The sequence below is a fragment of the Ascidiella aspersa genome, chromosome 3 (genome assembly GCF_963924565.1).
Source record: "Ascidiella aspersa chromosome 3, kaAscAspe10.2, whole genome shotgun sequence".
Taxonomy (NCBI): domain Eukaryota; kingdom Metazoa; phylum Chordata; class Ascidiacea; order Phlebobranchia; family Ascidiidae; genus Ascidiella; species Ascidiella aspersa.
Genome location: NC_139449.1, coordinates 19,699,975 through 19,719,896, shown reverse-complemented (window position 1 = coordinate 19,719,896; position 19,922 = coordinate 19,699,975). Strand labels below are relative to the sequence as shown.

The window sequence follows — 19,922 nt, the reverse complement described above, 5'->3', positions numbered from 1 at the left end:
AGCGAAATCAAAACAGGTCAAATACAGAATTATGTGACTGGGTTATTTGATCGAGGGCCAATCAAAAGAGGCCGCATTTGGCCAGCGGGCCTGTTGTTGGACCAAGCTGATCCAGATCATTAAACGTTAAACGTAACACTAAACAACGTAGGCAATATGACTGTGTAACAAATTATTCGCAGAGAACAGCCGTGTGTTAATAAGCGAAGGGAACACAGAAAGCAATGTTTAAGGCCGATAGCATGGTCCCATACTTTCCAATAGCCATCAAAAGTTACACGAATTGGTTATACACACCAAAATCCCCCAAGAACTGTTGATTACAATCTGTAGTACTACCTCAAGGAGTTAAACTTATCCATTTTTTAGTCAGGTACACAGTTACGTAACTTTTTGTGGCTAGATGTCATACAAATTGAATACTGCAATGGGAGAAAACGATAACAGCAACGGCGTGGTCGGCAAAAAGTTTAACAAAGTCCAAGATAATAAAACCGAAATTTATGAACCCAAAGTAACTTACAGCAATGGAAATGGCAAGTATGTTCAAACACGAATAACTTTACAAACACTCTGTTGTTAATTAAAGATATCAAGCCCGTCATTTTGGTTAGCAAAGGACATAAAAATGTGCTTAATAAAAAAAGCAAAATAACAAACATTTTTTAAATATTTATTTTATGCGCGTATTTCTTGATAGAGCTCCAAGTGAATCTTCGGAAGACGAAAGCGAAAAAAAAGAAGAAGGACCTTCCTTAAATTATTACCAACTGGTATACTTTAAATCTTTACAGACGGTTATTTAGGCTATTACTTAACACTATTTTTAAAAAAATTTAAAAAAATAATTTCAAAAATTTCAAAAAAAATTCAAAAAATATTTTTTTTTGTCACAACATTTGTGTTGGTTTGTTTTTTGACCATATATTTTTAACATAGCTGTTCATACAGCAGGCTTTCAAACGTAATTTAAGTGACCCAGTTTAAAATTCTAATGTTTTTTGAGTTAATTTTAGGTAGCTTTTATGTTGCCTTTTTTGCATTACATTTTTCGTTGAAAGCTCATCTTCACGTCCGTTAACGGTGGTTGGTCGCCAACCGTTGCTGCTTTGGATGAAATGTTTTTGTGTGATCCAATGCGTTTTTCAGTTTCGTTACGCAGACAACTGGGATTACTTCCTCCTCATAATGGGAACAATTGCCGCTGTTGTCCACGGTGCCTCACTGCCGATTATGTTTATAGTCTTTGGTGACATGACATCGTCCTTTGTCGAATATGGCGCCTGGGCTGAGTGCAATTTCACCTACGAATTATGCGTCAACATGACTATAGTTGATCCCAATGTCACGTCTAAGGCGTAAGTTTTTATCTGAATAAGGCTAGTTGATATTTTTCCATTATTGTGAATTGTTTACGTAACGTCTAAGGTAAGCTGTATAGATATACCAAAAAGTGTATAACGTATCATGGATAAACAAATTAAATATTCTAACACATAAGTTTGTATAAAGAAATATACTATGCATACTGGAAAACTGCAATAGAAGGCTTATTTGGGTGGTGAAAGTATATAATTTAATTATTTTATTATTATAGAGATTTTCTACAACAACTAAGTGAGTTGGACTTAAACGCACAAATGGCAGAATTCTCGCTTTATTACGTTTACATTGCAAGTGCGGTGCTGGTCTTCGCTTCTGTGCAGGTAATAAGATTTTTTGGTCGTACAACTCTTAATATAAACTATAATGTTTTAGATTTCTGAATGTTTTTGCATGGGTTTTTAATGATTCTTTAGCGGTTTACATCAGGGGTCGGCAACTTTTCGGATGCAGTGTGCCAGTTTATGAATAATGTCAAAATATCAACAACCCGCGTGCGAAACATTTTTCTATGTTTGTTTTTTTCACTGGCAACCAGGGCTCCCAAGTCAGTTACAAACAACACGAGTCCGGCTCTGGACAAAAATTGAACCCGAGTGAGACTCCCGAGTCCGGGTCAGACTCTACAGCCTATATTTCACTTTTTTACGTGACTATAATAAGATTTACGTGACTATAATAAGATCGGTATGCAGGAATCCAATAATAGGGGTCATGGAAAATATGCAATTTACGGTTTGCTACCTTATCAGTTTCGAAATTTGGTACTGTGTCATGCCCACACGCCGGATTGGGGTAGTTTTACCTAGTCTTACTCGAGTCCCAGTTCGACTCCGTAGCCCTGCTGTGATCTGACATCTAATTTACGCATATTGGGAGACGTCATTAAACCTAATTTTATAAGTTAAATTATGTAAAGATACCCCAACCCTGCTGAAAAAAACAAACTGTCACGAACGTAATGCTGTGCCCGATATTTTGAAATGTACTTCGACGTTTTTCAGCCGATACCTAATAAACTATCAGTTTCGCTTTTAGTGCATTGTGACGTAATACTAACGGTAAGTCTTAAACAACAAGTTTACAACAGTTAATGAGTTAAGACACAATTTATGACGCGAACTGGAAATGTGTGGAACCGTTTGGTTAGCACTATAGTGTTAGTGATGTTATATTATTGTTAATGGTGTGATAGTGATGTAATGGTTGCACTTTGTTAAGGTGATATAACGTGCGCGTTTAATCATTTGGCGTGCCCTAAAAAATCATCTCGCGTGCCAAAAGTGGCACGCGTGCCAGGGGGTGCCGACCCCTGGTTTAGATATATTCAAGTTACGAGTCGAAAAATATAAAAGTGATTGTTGTATTCCTATAACGATATAAAAATGACCTAATAAAAATGGAATCGCTTTATTACATTATTCCAAATGATATAATCTCAAAGAAACAATGCATTATTATTATAAATAGGTAACGTGCTACATGATGCAAGCAGTGCGGCAAATACGAAGGATCCGAGTGCAGTTTTTTCGCAGCATATTGCGACAGGACATCTCGTTTTTCGATCTCAACTCAGCAGGGGAGCTCAACACAAGACTGGCAGAGTAAACACAGATTACAATTGTTGTTATGTGTGACAAATGTTTGGCGTCTTTGGGTTAAATTTAGGATCTACATTCTACGACTGAACAAGTTGTTTTTTAATGGAATGATGACGACTGTAAATATTTGCGATATTTAACTGTAAGTTCTTGTAAAGTTGTCCGAGCCTGCAAATTTTACAATGTGAAGTAAAAGTGTTGGTTGTTTTTAAGCATTACTAAACAAACCATATATCATAAATGGAGATCGGAATTTGTTGGGAATGCAAACAAAACAAATTTACACCTATTTTATTTGGTTTGCTTGATTGGTGTAAATATCAAATTCATCCGTTTTTGTATAAGTTATTTATTTCGCATTATACATTCTACTTTCGCTACGTTTTTAATGTACAGCTATTTGTCTGTTACGTTGCAAACAATTTGCCGTTAGCGTAAAACTACTTCACATATTTGACTTGACTACATTTTTTTTAATTCAGTGACGTAAACAAGATTCAGGCAGGAATAAGCGACAAAGTCTCTGTATCGCTGCAAATGCTGGCAAGAGCAATTGCAGGGCTCGTGGTTGGTTTTATATACGGTTGGAAACTAGCATTGGTCATTCTGGCTGTCTCGCCACTATTGGGATTGTCGGCCAGCGTAATGTTCAAGGTTGACTACAGCTTTTATTTTAATAATTTTTTAACAATTATAGATTTTTAGTCCGAAATCTTTAAATACCCTTCTTATAATTGTGATACTTGGACAATAAGTCCATCACCTTTGAACAATTTGTTAAATGCTTTTGATTTATTTTTTGATTGGAGTAAGTTAATTGTGTGATATAACTTTCTCTAACGAATTCATCAGTTTTCGTTTTTCACAATAAAATTATTAATTAGAAAAAAGATGCAACCTACGAAGTCTGCAATCTGATGCCAGAACAAAATTGTTATTTTAGATCGCCACCAGCTTCACAAAGAAAGAGCTAGACGCTTACGCGAAAGCTGGCGCAGTGGCGGAAGAGGTTATATCCTCTATTCGAACTGTTACAGCATTTCATGGACAGGAGAAGGAGGTGAAAAGGTAACTGATCACAAACTCACAGCACTGCTAAAAAAATTGACATAGTCACTTACAGGCGAGGATCTAGGATTTTGTTTGTAGGGGCGTGAAAAAAATATCAGAAATGACGACACTAGGTTACGTCAGAACGTCAGAACGTCAAAACGTGAGGTTACAAAGTTACCGTAAACCTGATGTCACAAATAAGTGTGGCGTCATAAAAAAATAATTTTTCTTTTTGTTAAAGTTTTAGGTTGGATAGGGGTGTTATTTTCTACGCAAACAATATATTACTAAGATGCTATCGATTCGCGAAAAGGAAAAACGCCTTTGTATCGATTAAGTTGTAACTTCATTTGTTCGGCGACACACCGTTGAGCTAATACGATTTTATCAAAATGGGCCATGACATAGTAGAATTCAGATTCAAAACATAATTCTGAAATTTTTGCATTCACTTAGTAAAAATAATTGTAGTTTGGGGAATTTGCCATAGTTACCTAGCAAAATGATCCTATCTGCAAGTTTTGTTTGTTTACTTCTCGCGGCGTTCTAAGGTCATTTGACACGAAAGTGTTTGTAGCAAATCAGTTAAAGTTAAAATCATGTAACGTCTGATAAATGACTATATTCAGATCGGTCTAGTAAACCCAGTAATAATAAACTTACAAAATTGTATGTTCTTAAAATGCTTGCTAAAGGATTTGTTGTTATGATTGTTAACAGATATGGCATTAATTTGGTTTTTGCCAAAGCTGTGGGGATTCGCAAAGGCTTTATGACCGGTATTGGAATGGGTACAGTCTTTCTCATCATGTTTTGCACATACGGGCTTGCTTTCTGGTACGGCTCGACACTTGTTTTTGCCGAAGGATCAACTTTTGGAATTAACGACATGCTGACAACATTTTTTGGAGTCCTTATTGGGGCTTTCTCACTTGGTGGGGTAAGTACCTCAAAAAGTTTTTCATAGCTACTTAAGGCAGACTGTATATATGGTTTACATACGCAACTTTTTAAAATAAAAGTTGTGAGCGTACATACAAATAATAATATACAAAATATCTGCAGTCCATCATTTATTTTGGCGCACTATACCCGTTTTGCCAACACATATTGGTTGAACATTTTGTAGACAGACAATTACTTCAAGCATTATGTTACCATGGAGATATTTATTCCTTTTTAACTCCTTTAATTTAAAAAAAATTAAGGATCGTTAAACATCCACAACATCTATCCTTTGGGCCAAATAAAAAAGACATTAAACGACAAAACCAGCGTTTTATTAGCGCCATAAAGTTTTTGAAATGTTTCTAACGACGTTTTACAAACAAACTCGCCGAAACTAGGTCAAAGTTTAAATACACACGACTAGTCGCGAAAGGCATGTTCATGTTTTTTGCCTGTTTTAACTATGTAAATGCATTTATTTTACGAATTTAAATTATGTTTCTAGTATTAGTTTATTTTAATAAAACCCTTTTATCCCAATTCATCGTGCGTTTTATCGCACCCTTGAAAATGAAAGCTTTGGTAACGAAATAATGGCGCTTCTTTGCTTTTCGCGAACGATAACATTTTTGTAATATAGTATAAAAAGTAACAACTCTCTGACCTAAAACCTACAAAGTAAAGAAACTGTGTGGAGTTCTTAAGGTTACTTTTTCGTGACGTCAGGTTTTGACATAAATTTGTTACGTCGCGTTATTACATAAATCGGCTCCTACACACAAGAACACTGTTTCCTTTAACGTTCAACTATATTTAATAATATTAACATTGGAATCGTATTGGAGTCAAATTTAACCATTCCTATGTTTCTACATAAATGTTAATTTTTGTTCACATACATGCAAACTATTCGGCAATTGGTTCGCAGGTAGGCAGTAACATGGAATACTTTGCTGCGGCAAAGGCGGCGGGCTACAAGGTGTTTGAAATCATCGATCGGGTACCGGATATTGACTGCATGTCAAGTTCCGGCGAGAAACCGACCAAAGTTTCTGGTCAAATAAAATTTAAAAACATCGACTTCACGTATCCATCGCGCACTGACGTACAGGTGAGCAAACGCCCAGCGGCTAACTAACTGTTTGATCGATATTTTATTTCTGTGACATGCACATTAAATTTTTTAAGACATGCGGAACCTAATGTTTGTATTTATTTTAGGATTAGTACGTTTGTATATGCAGGATTCTTAACCATAAGTTACAATTTCAAAAATGCGCTAAAATTAGTTTACATTCCTACCTATAACAACTTATCCACCTGTTTCACTTTATTTTAGGTCCTGCACAAGGTTTCTTACACAGCTGAGAGCGGCCAAACGACAGCATTGTGTGGTCAGAGTGGATGTGGGAAAAGTACGTGTGTTCAACTCATCCAACGTTTCTACGATCCACAGGTTCCTAATGTCTGATATCAGTTAATTTAGAGTCGTATAGGCTACAATAAAAAAAAACATTTTTACATGATTATGATTTCTGAAAGTCATAAAATAAGGAACTAAAGTAGAAACCTGATATACAAAATAGAAACATTAGATTTTTGAGATTGTGTTAGGTTTTTTTTTTGATTAATATTTCTCAAACTAATTTTTGTAGTTCCGTTTAATCACCCAAGCTTTACAGTCGCAATTCATTTAGCCGCTCACTCATAAACATTTTACATCCACGTTTGCTAAGCCGTATTAGGAGATTGTTTCAGGTCACGTTGGTCGTTGCCCTGGCTGCCTCCAGGTTGATTATTCACTTATACCTTTTCTATGAGTCAGCTCTTCAGAGTGTGTAGCTTCGCTTTGGGATGTTTGCTTTTGTTTCGCTCGACAAATAAAATACTTCGATTCGTCGATTCTGTACCTTATACGAGCATTAGGGCACTCTGAGTTGTAACAACTCATTGTCGTTATTGCATAACAGAGTGCCACATGGGCTTAAAGGTGTCGAGAGAACTTTTAAAATCTTTAAAAATAGCCTTGCCTTACGTTCCGATTTTGGTCGAACAGTCCCGATTTTTTTGAATTAGTAACCAAAACGTCAATACGGTCCGCCGCACCCATCTGTGTGATGCACACACCTAATAGTCTATTTAACCATTATATTCCATTATTTAGTTGTTTCTCACAGGATCGTTTACATTTTAACCTCGCATAACGTTACTATCGTTGCCACACTGCTATTTATTTTTATGTGCTGCAGCTACCGCTATTATTGCGTCATAGCATGCATTTTTTTTGTTATTAAACGAATTAAGCTTTGTTAATTAAAAACACAAAGCTAAAGTTGTGTAAATTGTAAAAATGCTAATAGAATTTGTCGTGAGCTTTTAAAACTGGAATCCTTTATTTTACTTTGCATGTTTGCTGTGTTCCATAAAAGGTAGGTGCTGCACACTAATGCCTTTTGTGTTTGATTTTGTGCTAGGCTACTCAAAATAGAAGAGTTCAAGAGTTTGTGGGGGTTGTTGTTCAATTTGTTTTTTATCATTATCAAGCCAAGTGATGGATGCGGAAACATATTATATTTGATTAAACCCGCCATTTAAAAAGTGAAATTATACCACTGTTAGATGCGTTATATGTGTTATTCAACATTTTGCGATGACTATAGTTGGGTTGCCAACCGTCCTTTATTACAAAGGACAGTCCTTTATTTTCCTTTTTTGTCCTTGTCCTTTTTGACATTCATAAAGGACGCCAAATGTCCTTTATTTTGATCTTTTGTACTAGATTTCATTCAAAAACGTTATTATTTAGAATATCTATTAAAAATCAAGAGCATGTATCATGTATGTGAAAATGCCTTACTAGCTACCGAAGCAAATAAAATCGTTACTAAAGCGTAAAGATCCGATTCAGTTGACAGGTAGCAGCTGTGGTGTGTGGTTTGTCGCGTTGTGCGGCAGTGCCATTGGAATCTAATTTCTAGGTTTTGTTTAGAGCGTTTCTTTATCGCTGCCAAACAGTATAGTCAAATTTGAGTTGCGCTTAAGACAATAAGACTTCTTCCAGTCCTTTATTATGTTACTGAGAGTAAACAGCTACAAGATAATGCCATCATAAAAGACTAGAAGTGCTTAGTTAAGCCTTTAGCTCCCAAAAGTACCGTATGGTCCCGTTTGGGCAAAATATTGATTCTAAATAAAGAAGGGAATTCAAGGGATGTGCATTGTTCAAGCTTACGATAGGATCCAGCCTCGTCTGCATGGGTATCGAAAAGAATTCTGTCGCTAAGGCTACTTCTGCACTAAAAAAAAAAAAAATATATATATATGAATATATTCAAAATCGTTTCATACGTACTCTCTATTCCTGGAACTTCTGCATATTGCGAAAGGGTATTCAGTGTCATGTCCTCAAGATGAACGAAATAGATGCTCAGTTGACCTAATTAAAAATGAGCTTTTTATATATTTCAATTTCGCGAACACATGTCAAGAATTTTCAGAGAAGATCAAACAAGATTCTGTGCTACTTAAGACAGCAAAATCTCAGAAAAAATATAATTTAAAAAAATAATAGGTACAAATATACTACGAATAAATGAACATTCTATAATGTATTTCTTATTTGTGTTATTTCATGCATGTCATAAACTCGTAATTACCATTTTTGAAATTGTTAAAAAGGAAAATACGTGTTTTTGTTACTTTTAAGTTATGTAACGCAACCATAATGGTTATGTTTAAATATTTTGTTAAAAAGGATATATATATATATATATATATATATATATATATATATATAAAACATATGCATATTATTTTTTGTCCTTTATTTTCCATTGACAAAATTGGCAACCCTAACTATAGTTGTAATATATAGCTGTGTTGTTGAAAATAGGAAGATAAATTATTTGATATAAAATGGTAAATAGATTCGTACAAGTCCAACCCAGAGGTGAAAGTATAATTTTTCTTACTGAAACGATGTAAAAACTTAAAATTTTCAGGGATGATATTACAAAGTTACGGCTAAAACGAATCTCAAAGAGCATAAAACATTAAAAAAATGGGCTTATTGTGCGACGCCTCAAATATATTATATGAAACTAAAATAGGCGAACATATAGTTTTGGGACATTGCTTCAACTATTTTATTTTAAATGCAGCTTACTTTCACCACCGGTTCAACAACAGTCAAATATGCATATTAAAGAGGAGAAAATCTAACCACATTGCCTTCTCTCTAGGAAGGAACTATTGAGCTAGATGGCAAAGACATCCGTACACTGAACGTTCGTTGGCTGCGTGAGCACATCGGAGTGGTGTCCCAAGAACCAATCCTGTTCGACACCACCATCAAGGAGAACATTCGATATGGCCGCGATGACGTCACGGATGACGAGATCGTCAAAGCGATTAGAGAAGCAAACGCTTTCGATTTCGTGATGAAATTGCCAAACGTTAGTTCACCAAAACATTTGGGTTTTCATATCCTTATCTAAAACTGTATCTAACTGGAATTATCGGTTCGGTATAATGTCTTAAAATAATTTGTTTTCAATTCCAGGCGAAACTACCGGCCGAGCTAAAACTGCATCACAATGGTTTTGTTTTAATGCTTTGCAGAAACTGGACACGATGGTGGGTGAAGGTGGGGCCCAGATGAGCGGGGGCCAGAAGCAGCGAATCGCGATCGCGCGAGCAATCGTTCGCAACCCCAAGATCATGTTGCTGGACGAAGCTACTTCCGCCCTGGACACAGAGAGCGAATCTGTCGTGCAAGCTGCTCTCGAGAAAGCCTCGCAAGGTGAGCTCTCAAATTACAATCTAAACTGGTGTGCTTTCATAATGACGTTTGAGTTTATGTATGTATGATGAAAGAGTTATATAACAAGTCGGGTAAACATTTAATCAACCATCCAGTTTAAAAACTTCTTCTTCATATATTGTGTTGAAAATTTACTTATGCATTTTATAGATTTTTCTGGTTACTTAGGTTGTGGATTTTTGGTTTTGTGAAAATATGTAACACGCCGTTAACAAGATACGCTTGTTTCCCATATAGTACTTGATAGCAACACAGGCCTTCCAATCGATTTTAGCTACCTGTGGATGATGGTGCACAAGAGCTGTTTAATAAATAATTTTTGAACGTGTGTTTGCACAGTTTCGAAGCGCGCGGCCAATAATCTATGTTTGAATAACTTCGCCAACAGCAAACAGAGCAAAATACATTTGCTAAACGTTTAGGGAAAAAACAAGACATAATCACTTGACAAACCGCAACGGGTGCAAACTTGTTTTTACCCTAATACGACTCTTCATTTCTGGTTCGTTAATAAAGAATACTAATCACCACCACATTTTTGTTCAACGAATCGAGTTGTATGTGGCAATGTTTCAACCCAATCAATTCTGACTCTTATATAATTGCAGGTCGCACTACGCTGGTGATCGCGCACCGACTGTCTACGATCAAGAACTCAGACAAAATTATCGGATTCCACGAGGGTCGAGCGATGGAGCAGGGAAGCCACGAGGAGCTGCTCAAAGTCGAAAACGGCATATATCAGAACCTTGTCAACATGCAGAGCTACAGCGCTGATGAAGGTATTGTTTCATAATAGTAGCCTCGTTACTTTCCGTTCTTCTTGTCCGTTATAAGTTGATTTTCACCGACCGTTATTTGCACTAATTTCAATCGGACTTTGATGTAAATCGTAGTTTATCTAATTCTTAAATTCTTACAAAATTTGTAATAGTTCGCCACGTTATACAAATTACTTCACGTGATAAGGTTAAAAAAGGTGTTTTTGCTCAGGTGGACAAGCGAAGAAAGATCAGAAGCGAGGTAAGTGAAACATTTTTTCTTAACCGAGATGCGCTAATGGAAAATAGATCCAAAATTTATTTGTCGACATTAATTTTTCTCCAAAAATCTTTGGTTGATTAACTTTGCATATTGTTAGAAGGCAACATCTATCGTGTAAAATGTAACGAACCTCTTTAAGTACCACAGAAAGGCATATCAAGTGTTTTTTAAGAATGTATATTTACGAATCAGGATGTCGGTTAATTTGAAGCGAGTGCCATTATCGTTCAGCTGACAAAATGCGATAACATTTGCAGAGTAATGCGAACTTATATACTTGCCGAACAGTGTCGGTATCGGACAAAAACAGAAAGAGGTTGACCAGCGTTACTAGCGTGCGTTCGGGGATGTCTAGTGACGATGGTGAAAAAGAAGCGGAAGAAATAGATGAAGATCTTCCCGAAGTGCCGTTTGCCCGTGTCTTCGGAATGAACAAACCAGAGATCTGGTACATAGTCTGTAAGTCGATGTTTGATGTCATTGGAAACGACAATAAAGCAATGATAGGGTTTTTCCAACCCCGTCATATACTTGGTTTGTTTAATCACAGGATACCCAACAGAGAGTAAAAAAAATTTGTCAAGATACAACATACAATGACACAGCAAACTATTCAGCAGTAGGAGGATAAAAATCTAAAACTATATATCGTCAACCATTTATTTTTTATATCTATCCGCTTTACTTCCAGTGGGATGCATTGGTGCAGCGTTAAACGGCGGACTTCAGCCTTGTTTTGCCATCATCTTCTCTGAGATGATCGGCGTGTTTTCACTTCCGGACACTCCGGAGCGTGAGACGAGGATCATGGTCTATTCGCTTCTCTTTGTCGCTATCGGAGTTCTCGCCTTCGTTGCCAACATTACACAGGTGACAAGGATAAGTGTAGATCAAGGTTTAATCAATTACATTAATTTCAGTCCAAAACTAAAATATATATAAAACACTGCTACCAAATTTTTAGGCTTTGTTGTAAAATCGGGTTAATCAAAATCCTTATATCAGGCCATTTGTCCATAAGTCATGGTCACAAAATATGGCCGTTTCAACATATTTACTAATGTTTTCACGGTTTCTTACAAGCGTAGCTTTCGGTAGCATATATTAAAATTGTGCTTGTGCTTTTTTGTGCATCATATATATGTTGTAAGGTGGAAATTCAAAACTATTAAAAATTGTTTAGAAAACACAGTTTTAACGCAACAATATACACTTTAAAAATCACCCACCCTTATACAATTAAGACAGGGTAATAAAAAAATGAAAACCTTAACGTTTATAATCAGAATTTATGTGAGGTCTAATATGTTCTAGCAGACACTGAAGTTGGTTTATTGTTCAGGCAAGTTCGTTTGCCAAGTCTGGCGAAGAGCTAACAGCTCGCTTGCGTTCAATGGGATTTAGCGCCATGATGCGACAGGAGATGGCCTACTTTGACGAACCGCTTAACAGCACTGGAGCTCTTACCACCCGACTTGCCACCGACGCATCCAAAGTGCAAGGCTGCACCGGAGTCAGACTGGGAGTCATCTTTCAGAGCGTGTTTGCACTTGGTTTGTTTCTATGTAATTTATGTAAAAATGTAAAATCGATTTATTGTACGTTATTCATAGCTTATAGGTAAGATACCCAATAGGTAAGATACGACGTTGATGGTTGTAAAAGCTTAATGTTTCGTCTACTATAAAAATTTTGAACCCACCTATTTTCCAGGCGTCGCTCTCGGAATCGCATTCGCATACGGATGGCAACTTACACTGCTTACTCTTGCTTTCGTCCCCTTCATGGTCGGCGCTGGGGTCATTACCATGAAAGTACTTACTGGACAGGTAAGAAACATTCAGTAACTAGTTATCCTGTTCCACCATACCTTTAAGGAATACACATTTGCCACTTTCATACAGATATGTCAAAAACATATAACTTTTATTGGATGCATTTGATCTCTCGTAACTGATTTGCATAGTATAAATGTGATGTACTTGTACTAATGTTACAGTCTGGTGACGAGGCAAAGGCGTATGAAGAAGCTGGGCAGATTGCCACTGAAGCCACCCTAAACATACGAACAGTTGCTTCACTGGCACAGGAGAAAAAGTTTTACAAACGCTACGTCGATGCGCTTGTCGTTCCCGATACGTAAGTTTACGAGGCACTCCGTTGGTGACTATAAAACTTTTTATCAGAAGTCTCGTTTCTATTTATGCTCATTTAATTGTATGAGCCTAAGCTGCTTTTACATAGAACATGATTACTCAAACAGACAACTAAATAAAACGAATTATCGATATATTTTTTTTCTTAAGTTTATTTTGCATACAATATGTATATTTATTTCATTACGTCGAGAAATATAAGTCATGTGCATCAGATGAAACACCCAAGTTTGATTAGATTACTGAGAAAGAATTTTGGCGTTAGCGTGACTTCAACTATTTCTAATCTGGCCTTTTTTACGAAAGCATGTGACAGTACAACAGCGGTCGGCAACCTTTCGTATGCAGTTTTCCAGTGTATGAATATTGTTAAAATATTAACAACTCGCGTGCCAAATATTTTCCTATGTTTGGTTTTGCACTGGCTACCTTCCGATTCGGTTAAAAACAACCCCGACTCCGGCCAAAATGTGCAATTTCATCGAGTCCCGAATCCGGCTAAGACTCCACAGCAGTGGTCGGCAAAGTTTTTTTGTCGCTTGAAGGCCCACTATACGTAAAACTATTACGAAACAGTGGAGGATGTCTAATATTTAATTTAAGGTGAAATATTACACGGCGACTTGATGGCCAAAACACTACCATGCCATAATATAAAAAATACTATAGAAGGAAAACAATACGCGCGAAGCGCGAACAATTTTGCCTTTACATATAGTTAAAGTTGTAAAAAATATAGTTCAACAGGCTCTAAAGACCACATTTGTCGTGTGGGCCTTTACAAGCTGAGCCAATTTAAAAATTCTAGTCCACACTAACTTTTAAAATAAAGTGCAATGAATCTACGGCTATCACGTGGCCCACAACTACATGATAACACTAAACTATTCAACTCGTGCCTACTAAAAATGTAACTCGCGCCCCACTACAAATGGTTCTGCGGCCCACATTTGAGTCCCGGCCTACAGTTTGCCGACCACTGATCCACGTAAATTGGTGAAATACAAGTTGTAGAGACTCGGGACTCGACAAAATCGCACATTTTACCGGAGTCGGTTTCTGGGGTCGGACTCAGGTTTATTTGTTTGGTCGGAGTCGTACTCGGGAGTCGGACTCGGGTTATTTTTACCGACTCCGCAGCCCTGAGACTGGGAGTGATGTAATGATTGCACTTTGTTAAGGTGATATAAGGAAGTCATTTGGCGTGCCCTGAAAAATCAACTCGCGACTCGCGTGCCACTTTTGGCACGCGTGTCAGGGGTTGCCGAACCCTGCAGTACAACATAGCTTTTTTATTATCCGGTTAACAAACTTACGTTAACGACAAAAGCCGATTGCGACATGCCACTCTGTTTTCGTTCCAGAGCTTCAAGAAAGAAGGCTTACTTTTATGGTGTTTCGTTTGGCTTCTCTCAGTGCATCGTGTTTTACGCATACGCCGCAACATTCCGTTTTGGAGGCTGGCTCGTCGAGGAAGGACTTATGGAATTTGAGAACGTCTACAAGTAATTGTTATAACAGAAACACTTTAGTGAAAATATCTCTCTAAGGTTATTTATAATAATTTTCGTCACTATAGATTCTGGCCGTTCTATAGCATTTAACACCTCTAAAGCTTAAAAGTTTAATAAAAGTTGCGGGTCGTTTTGTTATGCGGGCCTGCACTATAACCGAATACGTCGAACAATAATGATTGCAAGGCAGGCTAGAAAAACTACCAGCAGTCCAGCATAGCCTTCGGTGTGGTTCGAACTTACATCTTCCGCCCATACCGGGACCGCCACTCTACCAACAAAGGTGTAGCTGTAAAGTAAAGCAACCGCATCATTTAATTTTAGATGAAAATAATCTACCACAAAATAGTTGCGTTTTTTTTCTCACATTTTTCCAGTGATATTATTGTGTAATATCCTTATGAATGTAAGTTACCCAGACACTATAACAGTATAAATCCTATAGTTGTGTTAGCAAAGGCATGAAAACACATAACGTATCTTCCTATAGATGTCTTATGGCGGTAATATTCGGCGCCTTCGCTGTTGGCCAAGTTGGCTCCTTTGCTCCCGACTACGCGGAAGCCAACATCTCGGCAGCCAGGCTCTTTAAGTTACTCGATCGGAAGCCGGTTATCGACAGCTACGATGAAAAGGGGGAAAAGCCGGTAAGTCACTTGTGGCTGCATACAACGTTAGAATTTTACATTAAAACATTCCTATAGCAGAATCCTAAACTTATACTAATACTACGCAACCACTTAGGCCTGATAAGACTTTAGAAAATTTATAAATATTATACGTAATTGGAAACCTAAATTACTCTTTCAGGCATCAACCACCTCTGAGGTTGAGTATAAAGACGTAAAGTTCGCCTACCCCACCCGTCCCGACGTGCAAGTGCTGAAAGGCTTGAACCTGGGGATCGAACCCGGAAAGCGAGTTGCCCTGGTTGGTCAGAGCGGCTGCGGAAAGTCAACTTGCATCCAGCTCCTCGAGAGGTTCTACGATCCCGTTGAGGGTTTTGTTGTAAGTAATCTATTTCATCATATTTCCATTTGATTCGAGTTTACTCAAAATTTTACACTCGGACGAATAACGGTTTTTATAGCTAGCTCTATGTCTAGACTCTAGACAATTCTAATGTCATTGTACCAAGTATCAAGCAGTGTTTCCTTTGATACGTCTCTAACTATAAATCGCTAACCCAAACAAATGGTTACCAACACCAAGGCACTGTACACACCAAATGTATAAGAAACAATTTTGAACAGCGAGCAAATTTTTTTCGAGCACATCTGATATCCCACTCTTCCAACTTTAAAAAAATATTTTACACTTTAGGAGGGTCTTTGCATAAACAAAGTTTTACGAGGGTCTTGCATAAACAAGCAAGCTTTTAGTGCTGTTTTATATAGCTTTATGTACACAAGGAGTTGTGTGGATGACAGTGAAATCAATATAGTGCTTTTTCAGAAGTCGCATTAGCAGCGAGCCTCTTGTTAATAAATGCCTTATCGGCTGTTTTGAACCTACAGTATATTTGCATAACTGTGTAAGGTAACACTTATACTTCAGTAGGATATAGAAAACGGTAAAGCATGATTCATGACACCTTTTGAAAAATGCTTTCAATTAGTTTACAATTTCGAAAGTCTGGTGACAATCTTTTTTCATTGTCAGAGCTTAGACGATCGGGATCTCAAGTCTCTGCAAATCGCCTGGCTCCGAGCCCAGATGGGGATCGTGTCACAGGAGCCAGTTCTCTTCGACAAAACCATCGCCGAGAACATCAGATATGGTGACAACACACGTGAAGCGAGCATGGAGGAAGTAGTGCAAGCTGCCAAGAACGCAAACGTACACAACTTTATCAAGGGGCTACCGGAGGTAAATTTGTTTTTTGCTTGTTTGTCCAGCGTATTTAGCTGCCAGTTTGTCTTCTTCATGTGAATTGTTGGATTTGATAGTTATTGCATAACACCGCTTAAACCAGGGGTCGACAACCATTTTCTAGTCGCGGGCCAAAACCAAACTTAAAAAGGTCTCTGCGGACCGCACAAAATGATAATTAGGAATTGTGTTATTAAAATGTTAGAACAACTGTGAATCAGGCAGGCCTCGGACATTCTGTGCACTTAAAGACGTGTTTAATTACGTTTACAAAAGCAGTAAAGTGTTATGAAAACGAATGAAAAGTGTAATAAAACTACTTTGAGGGAACGCGATAATATTTAAAGTTAATCTAGCTCAGTGTTTGTTATCTGTTTCAAGTCAAGGCGCACCGAAGCGAGCTCGATTTTTCTTTGGTATACCGGTTTCCTTTAAATTTTTTGCAAGTTTTTATTACATTGCCGAAAATAGAAAAAAAAAATATATATATCCAATATTTTTAGTTTTTCCTTTTTGCGCTACGCAGTTAGCAGCCTTCCACGGCGCAACGGTAAACAAACGCTGATCTAGTTGAAAAGGACGCATGAAAGCGAAACAAACCGGACGTATAATGAACATTCAAGCGAATCGCGAAAATTTTTCGCAATTACGTATAGTAAAAATAGTCAAAAAGTATGTGAAATAGAGTAGTGTCTAATTTGTCAAAGAGGCGGCGGGCCGGATAAATTACATTAGCGAGCCGCGGGCCGTAGGTTGCCCTGGCTTAAACCATAGGTTTCCAACATGGGCGGTACCGCGCCCTTGTGGGCGTTGGCGAGTTACAAGGGGGCATTTTGGGTCTTTTTCTAGTTTGGGGGGCGCTGAACGCACATAAGGGGTCGTTACATAAAAGTACTTATGACAAAATTTTATAAAAAGTTCACTTAAAAATAGTAACCACTAACAAACATCACTGTAGGTAACTTTTAACCTTAAATGGCAACTTCCGTACTGCGAACTAGTAGTAGTTTTCTGAGCATTGTTACGTAATAATTGGTTTTCTTATGTAAAGTTGTTGGTTGTTGTTGCGTTTCACCGTTTTATACGCGGCAAAATATTTGTATTATTTTTTTGTATATTTAAACAGGGGTCGCCAACCTACGGCACGACGCCTCTTTGACAACTAGACACGAGTCCATTTCAAATACTTTTTGACTATTTTAACCTATAGGGTCAAAACATTTTCGCGCTTAATCGTTCTACGTCCAGTTTGTTTACGTTTCGATGCTGTCTTTTGAAATAGATCAGCGCTTCTTTACCGTTGCGCCGTGGAAGGCTGCCAAGTGCATCGCGGACAAACGGAAAACGTATTCAAAAATATTGGACATATATTTTTTAACATTTTTTGATTTTTTTCGGCAATGTAATAAAAACTAGCAAGAAATGTAAAAGAAATGCCGGTATACTTCCAAAAATTCGCGCTCGCTTCGCTCGCCAGGTCCCCCCGGACTTAAAAAGCTTAACAAACAATTAACTGGATTAACCTTTCAAAGTTATCGCGTTCCCTGAAAGTAGCTTTATTACACTTTTCATTAGTAGAATTTATGTAAACAATCCTAGGCCCATAATTTACTTTAAAGCAAGATGAGGGGCGGTATGAAATAATGTTGAGCCGAAGGGGACACTAGTGTAAAAAAGGTTGGGAAACACTGACTTAAACGATCGTTTCAAAAAAATGTTTTGTTTTTTCGCCGTTTGGTGTATAAAATATTTAGATATTTTCAGATGAACCATTATTACCAAACGTAAATGTCCTATGCAGATATATCTTTTCCAATCTAATCGATTTCGCTGTGTATGCGGCAAATGTAAATATTGGCTTCCTTGTTTAAATACAAAACTGATACAAGTGACAATCCGTGTAAAGCAAATAGATATTTTTTAAATTGCTCTTAGATTTTAATAATGGTATTCAAACGTTTTATGTAGACGCGCTTTGTGTGGTTATATATATCCCTATGATGTTTCAATTTTAAGTTTGGTGTATAACAGTTTTGTTAGGTTTCGTCGTGAGTAATGTATCGCTGTTACTCAGGGCTACAACACCAGTGTGGGTGGAAAGGGTGGCCAGCTGTCGGGAGGACAGAAACAGAGGGTGGCCATCGCCAGGGCTCTGCTCAGGAACCCCAAGATCCTACTTCTCGACGAAGCTACTTCAGCCCTCGATGCCGAGAGTGAAAAAGTAAGAATTTGTGCATTAGTGAGCAGGGTAGAAATGTATATGGTACTTATCTTTGTATTGTAATAACGTTATTCAATTTCCGCAGTGTCTCTCAAACTGTTTAACTGCACTAAAAACATAGCGACGTCCGATACTTGGCTTTTTATTCAGATAACCGGTATTTCAAGTGTTTGACCCGATACTAAATGACGCCTTTACTTTCAAACAAGCAAAATAGATATCTAAAATATTCAAAGTTATTTGTTTTTAAGGTTTTACGCTGAAAGGGTACGTTTTTTACTTTTAGCTGTTGACTAGTTTTTGTAATAAATTTACCGTTCAAAGTAGAAAAGTTAAATCCACATCCATGATTGTAATGTTTAAATTAATCTATATTATCGGATCGGCATCGATACCACCGTAGTATAAGGCAAGTACCCATACCACTATATAACATTTGGCATCGGGTATCCAAACCGATTCGATATTATCGGACATACTTATTACATACCAATGAATGGGGTTATGTAGTTTCTCTTTGGGATTTTTTTGCTAAAAGCCCTTGGTTACTGAGTTTCAAAACTAAACGCAGATCGTCCAAGATGCCCTGGACGCGGCAAGCGAGAACCGAACATCGATCATCATCGCCCATCGTCTCTCGACCGTGAAGAACGCTGACGTCATCTGCGTGCTGGAGAACGGAGTCGTGGTGGAGCGTGGCACCCACAACGAGCTAATCGCACTGAAGGGATCCTACTTCAGTCTGGTCAATGCTCAGCTCCATAAAAAGGGGGAGTAGAATTATCATTTCGTGAGTTCCGGAAAGACAATGGACAAAAGACGTTTTCCAGGCCATTTTACTACAAAATAAAATACGAATGATTATGGATATATTTGAGATGCTATACGACAATGCAACGCCTGTTTTGCGCCCCAAAGCAAATTGTCAATTTTGTTTTTAACATGAATCTAAACGCTTAATTATATTTTGTTTCTGATTTAATTATCACATATTTCGAGCGATTTTTGTCCTATTTTGTTAGGTTTTAGAAGTTGTTTGAAAAGTAAGGTTCAATGCTTATATGTAATTAATTGTCTAGTGTATTAGCGGCTTAACTTATCTTTGTTTGAAATATTCAAAACCCGGAACGATTTTATGCGTCGTCCACTTGAATTGTAATTCTGATGTACACAGTTCCAAATTTTAGTGTTATACGCTTTATCACTTCTCTGACAATCAAATATAACTTGCCACAGTCCTATTTGTGTAAGGGAAAGTGTGCATTCTGTTACATAGCACTTTTTCGTTAGTAGATTGCCTGTTTGGTC

At 37.5% G+C, this 19,922-nt stretch overlaps 1 protein-coding gene across 1 annotated transcript; it reads left to right on the top strand.

Moving 5' to 3' along the window:
• Positions 1-427: 427 nt before the first annotated feature.
• On the top strand, positions 428-19,392 carry LOC146160644 (ATP-dependent translocase ABCB1-like). Its single transcript, XM_083384980.1, has 25 exons — positions 428-540; positions 701-773; positions 1,150-1,358; positions 1,598-1,706; positions 2,854-2,987; positions 3,467-3,638; positions 3,928-4,052; positions 4,758-4,977; positions 5,914-6,096; positions 6,325-6,441; positions 9,227-9,439; positions 9,606-9,786; positions 10,416-10,594; positions 10,815-10,830; positions 11,140-11,310; positions 11,543-11,721; positions 12,194-12,404; positions 12,565-12,680; positions 12,851-12,990; positions 14,372-14,512; positions 15,012-15,168; positions 15,332-15,529; positions 16,184-16,390; positions 18,468-18,614; positions 19,186-19,392. Exons 1-25 carry the CDS (start codon positions 428-430, stop codon positions 19,390-19,392), a joined length of 3,918 nt encoding a protein of 1,305 aa, XP_083241106.1.
• Positions 19,393-19,922: the final 530 nt, after the last annotated feature.

What these genes read in the sequence shown, in the direction of transcription:
- LOC146160644 (XM_083384980.1), top strand. Translation starts at nt 428, where the DNA reads ATGGGAGAAAACGATAACAGCAACGGCGTGGTCGGCAAAAAGTTTAAC. An exon ending in GAATTTGAGAACGTCTACAA is followed by an intron (nt 14,513 to 15,011) that starts GTAATTGTTATA and finishes ATCTTCCTATAG; the next exon opens with ATGTCTTATGGCGGTAATAT. An exon ending in ATGAAAAGGGGGAAAAGCCG is followed by an intron (nt 15,169 to 15,331) that starts GTAAGTCACTTG and finishes TTACTCTTTCAG; the next exon opens with GCATCAACCACCTCTGAGGT.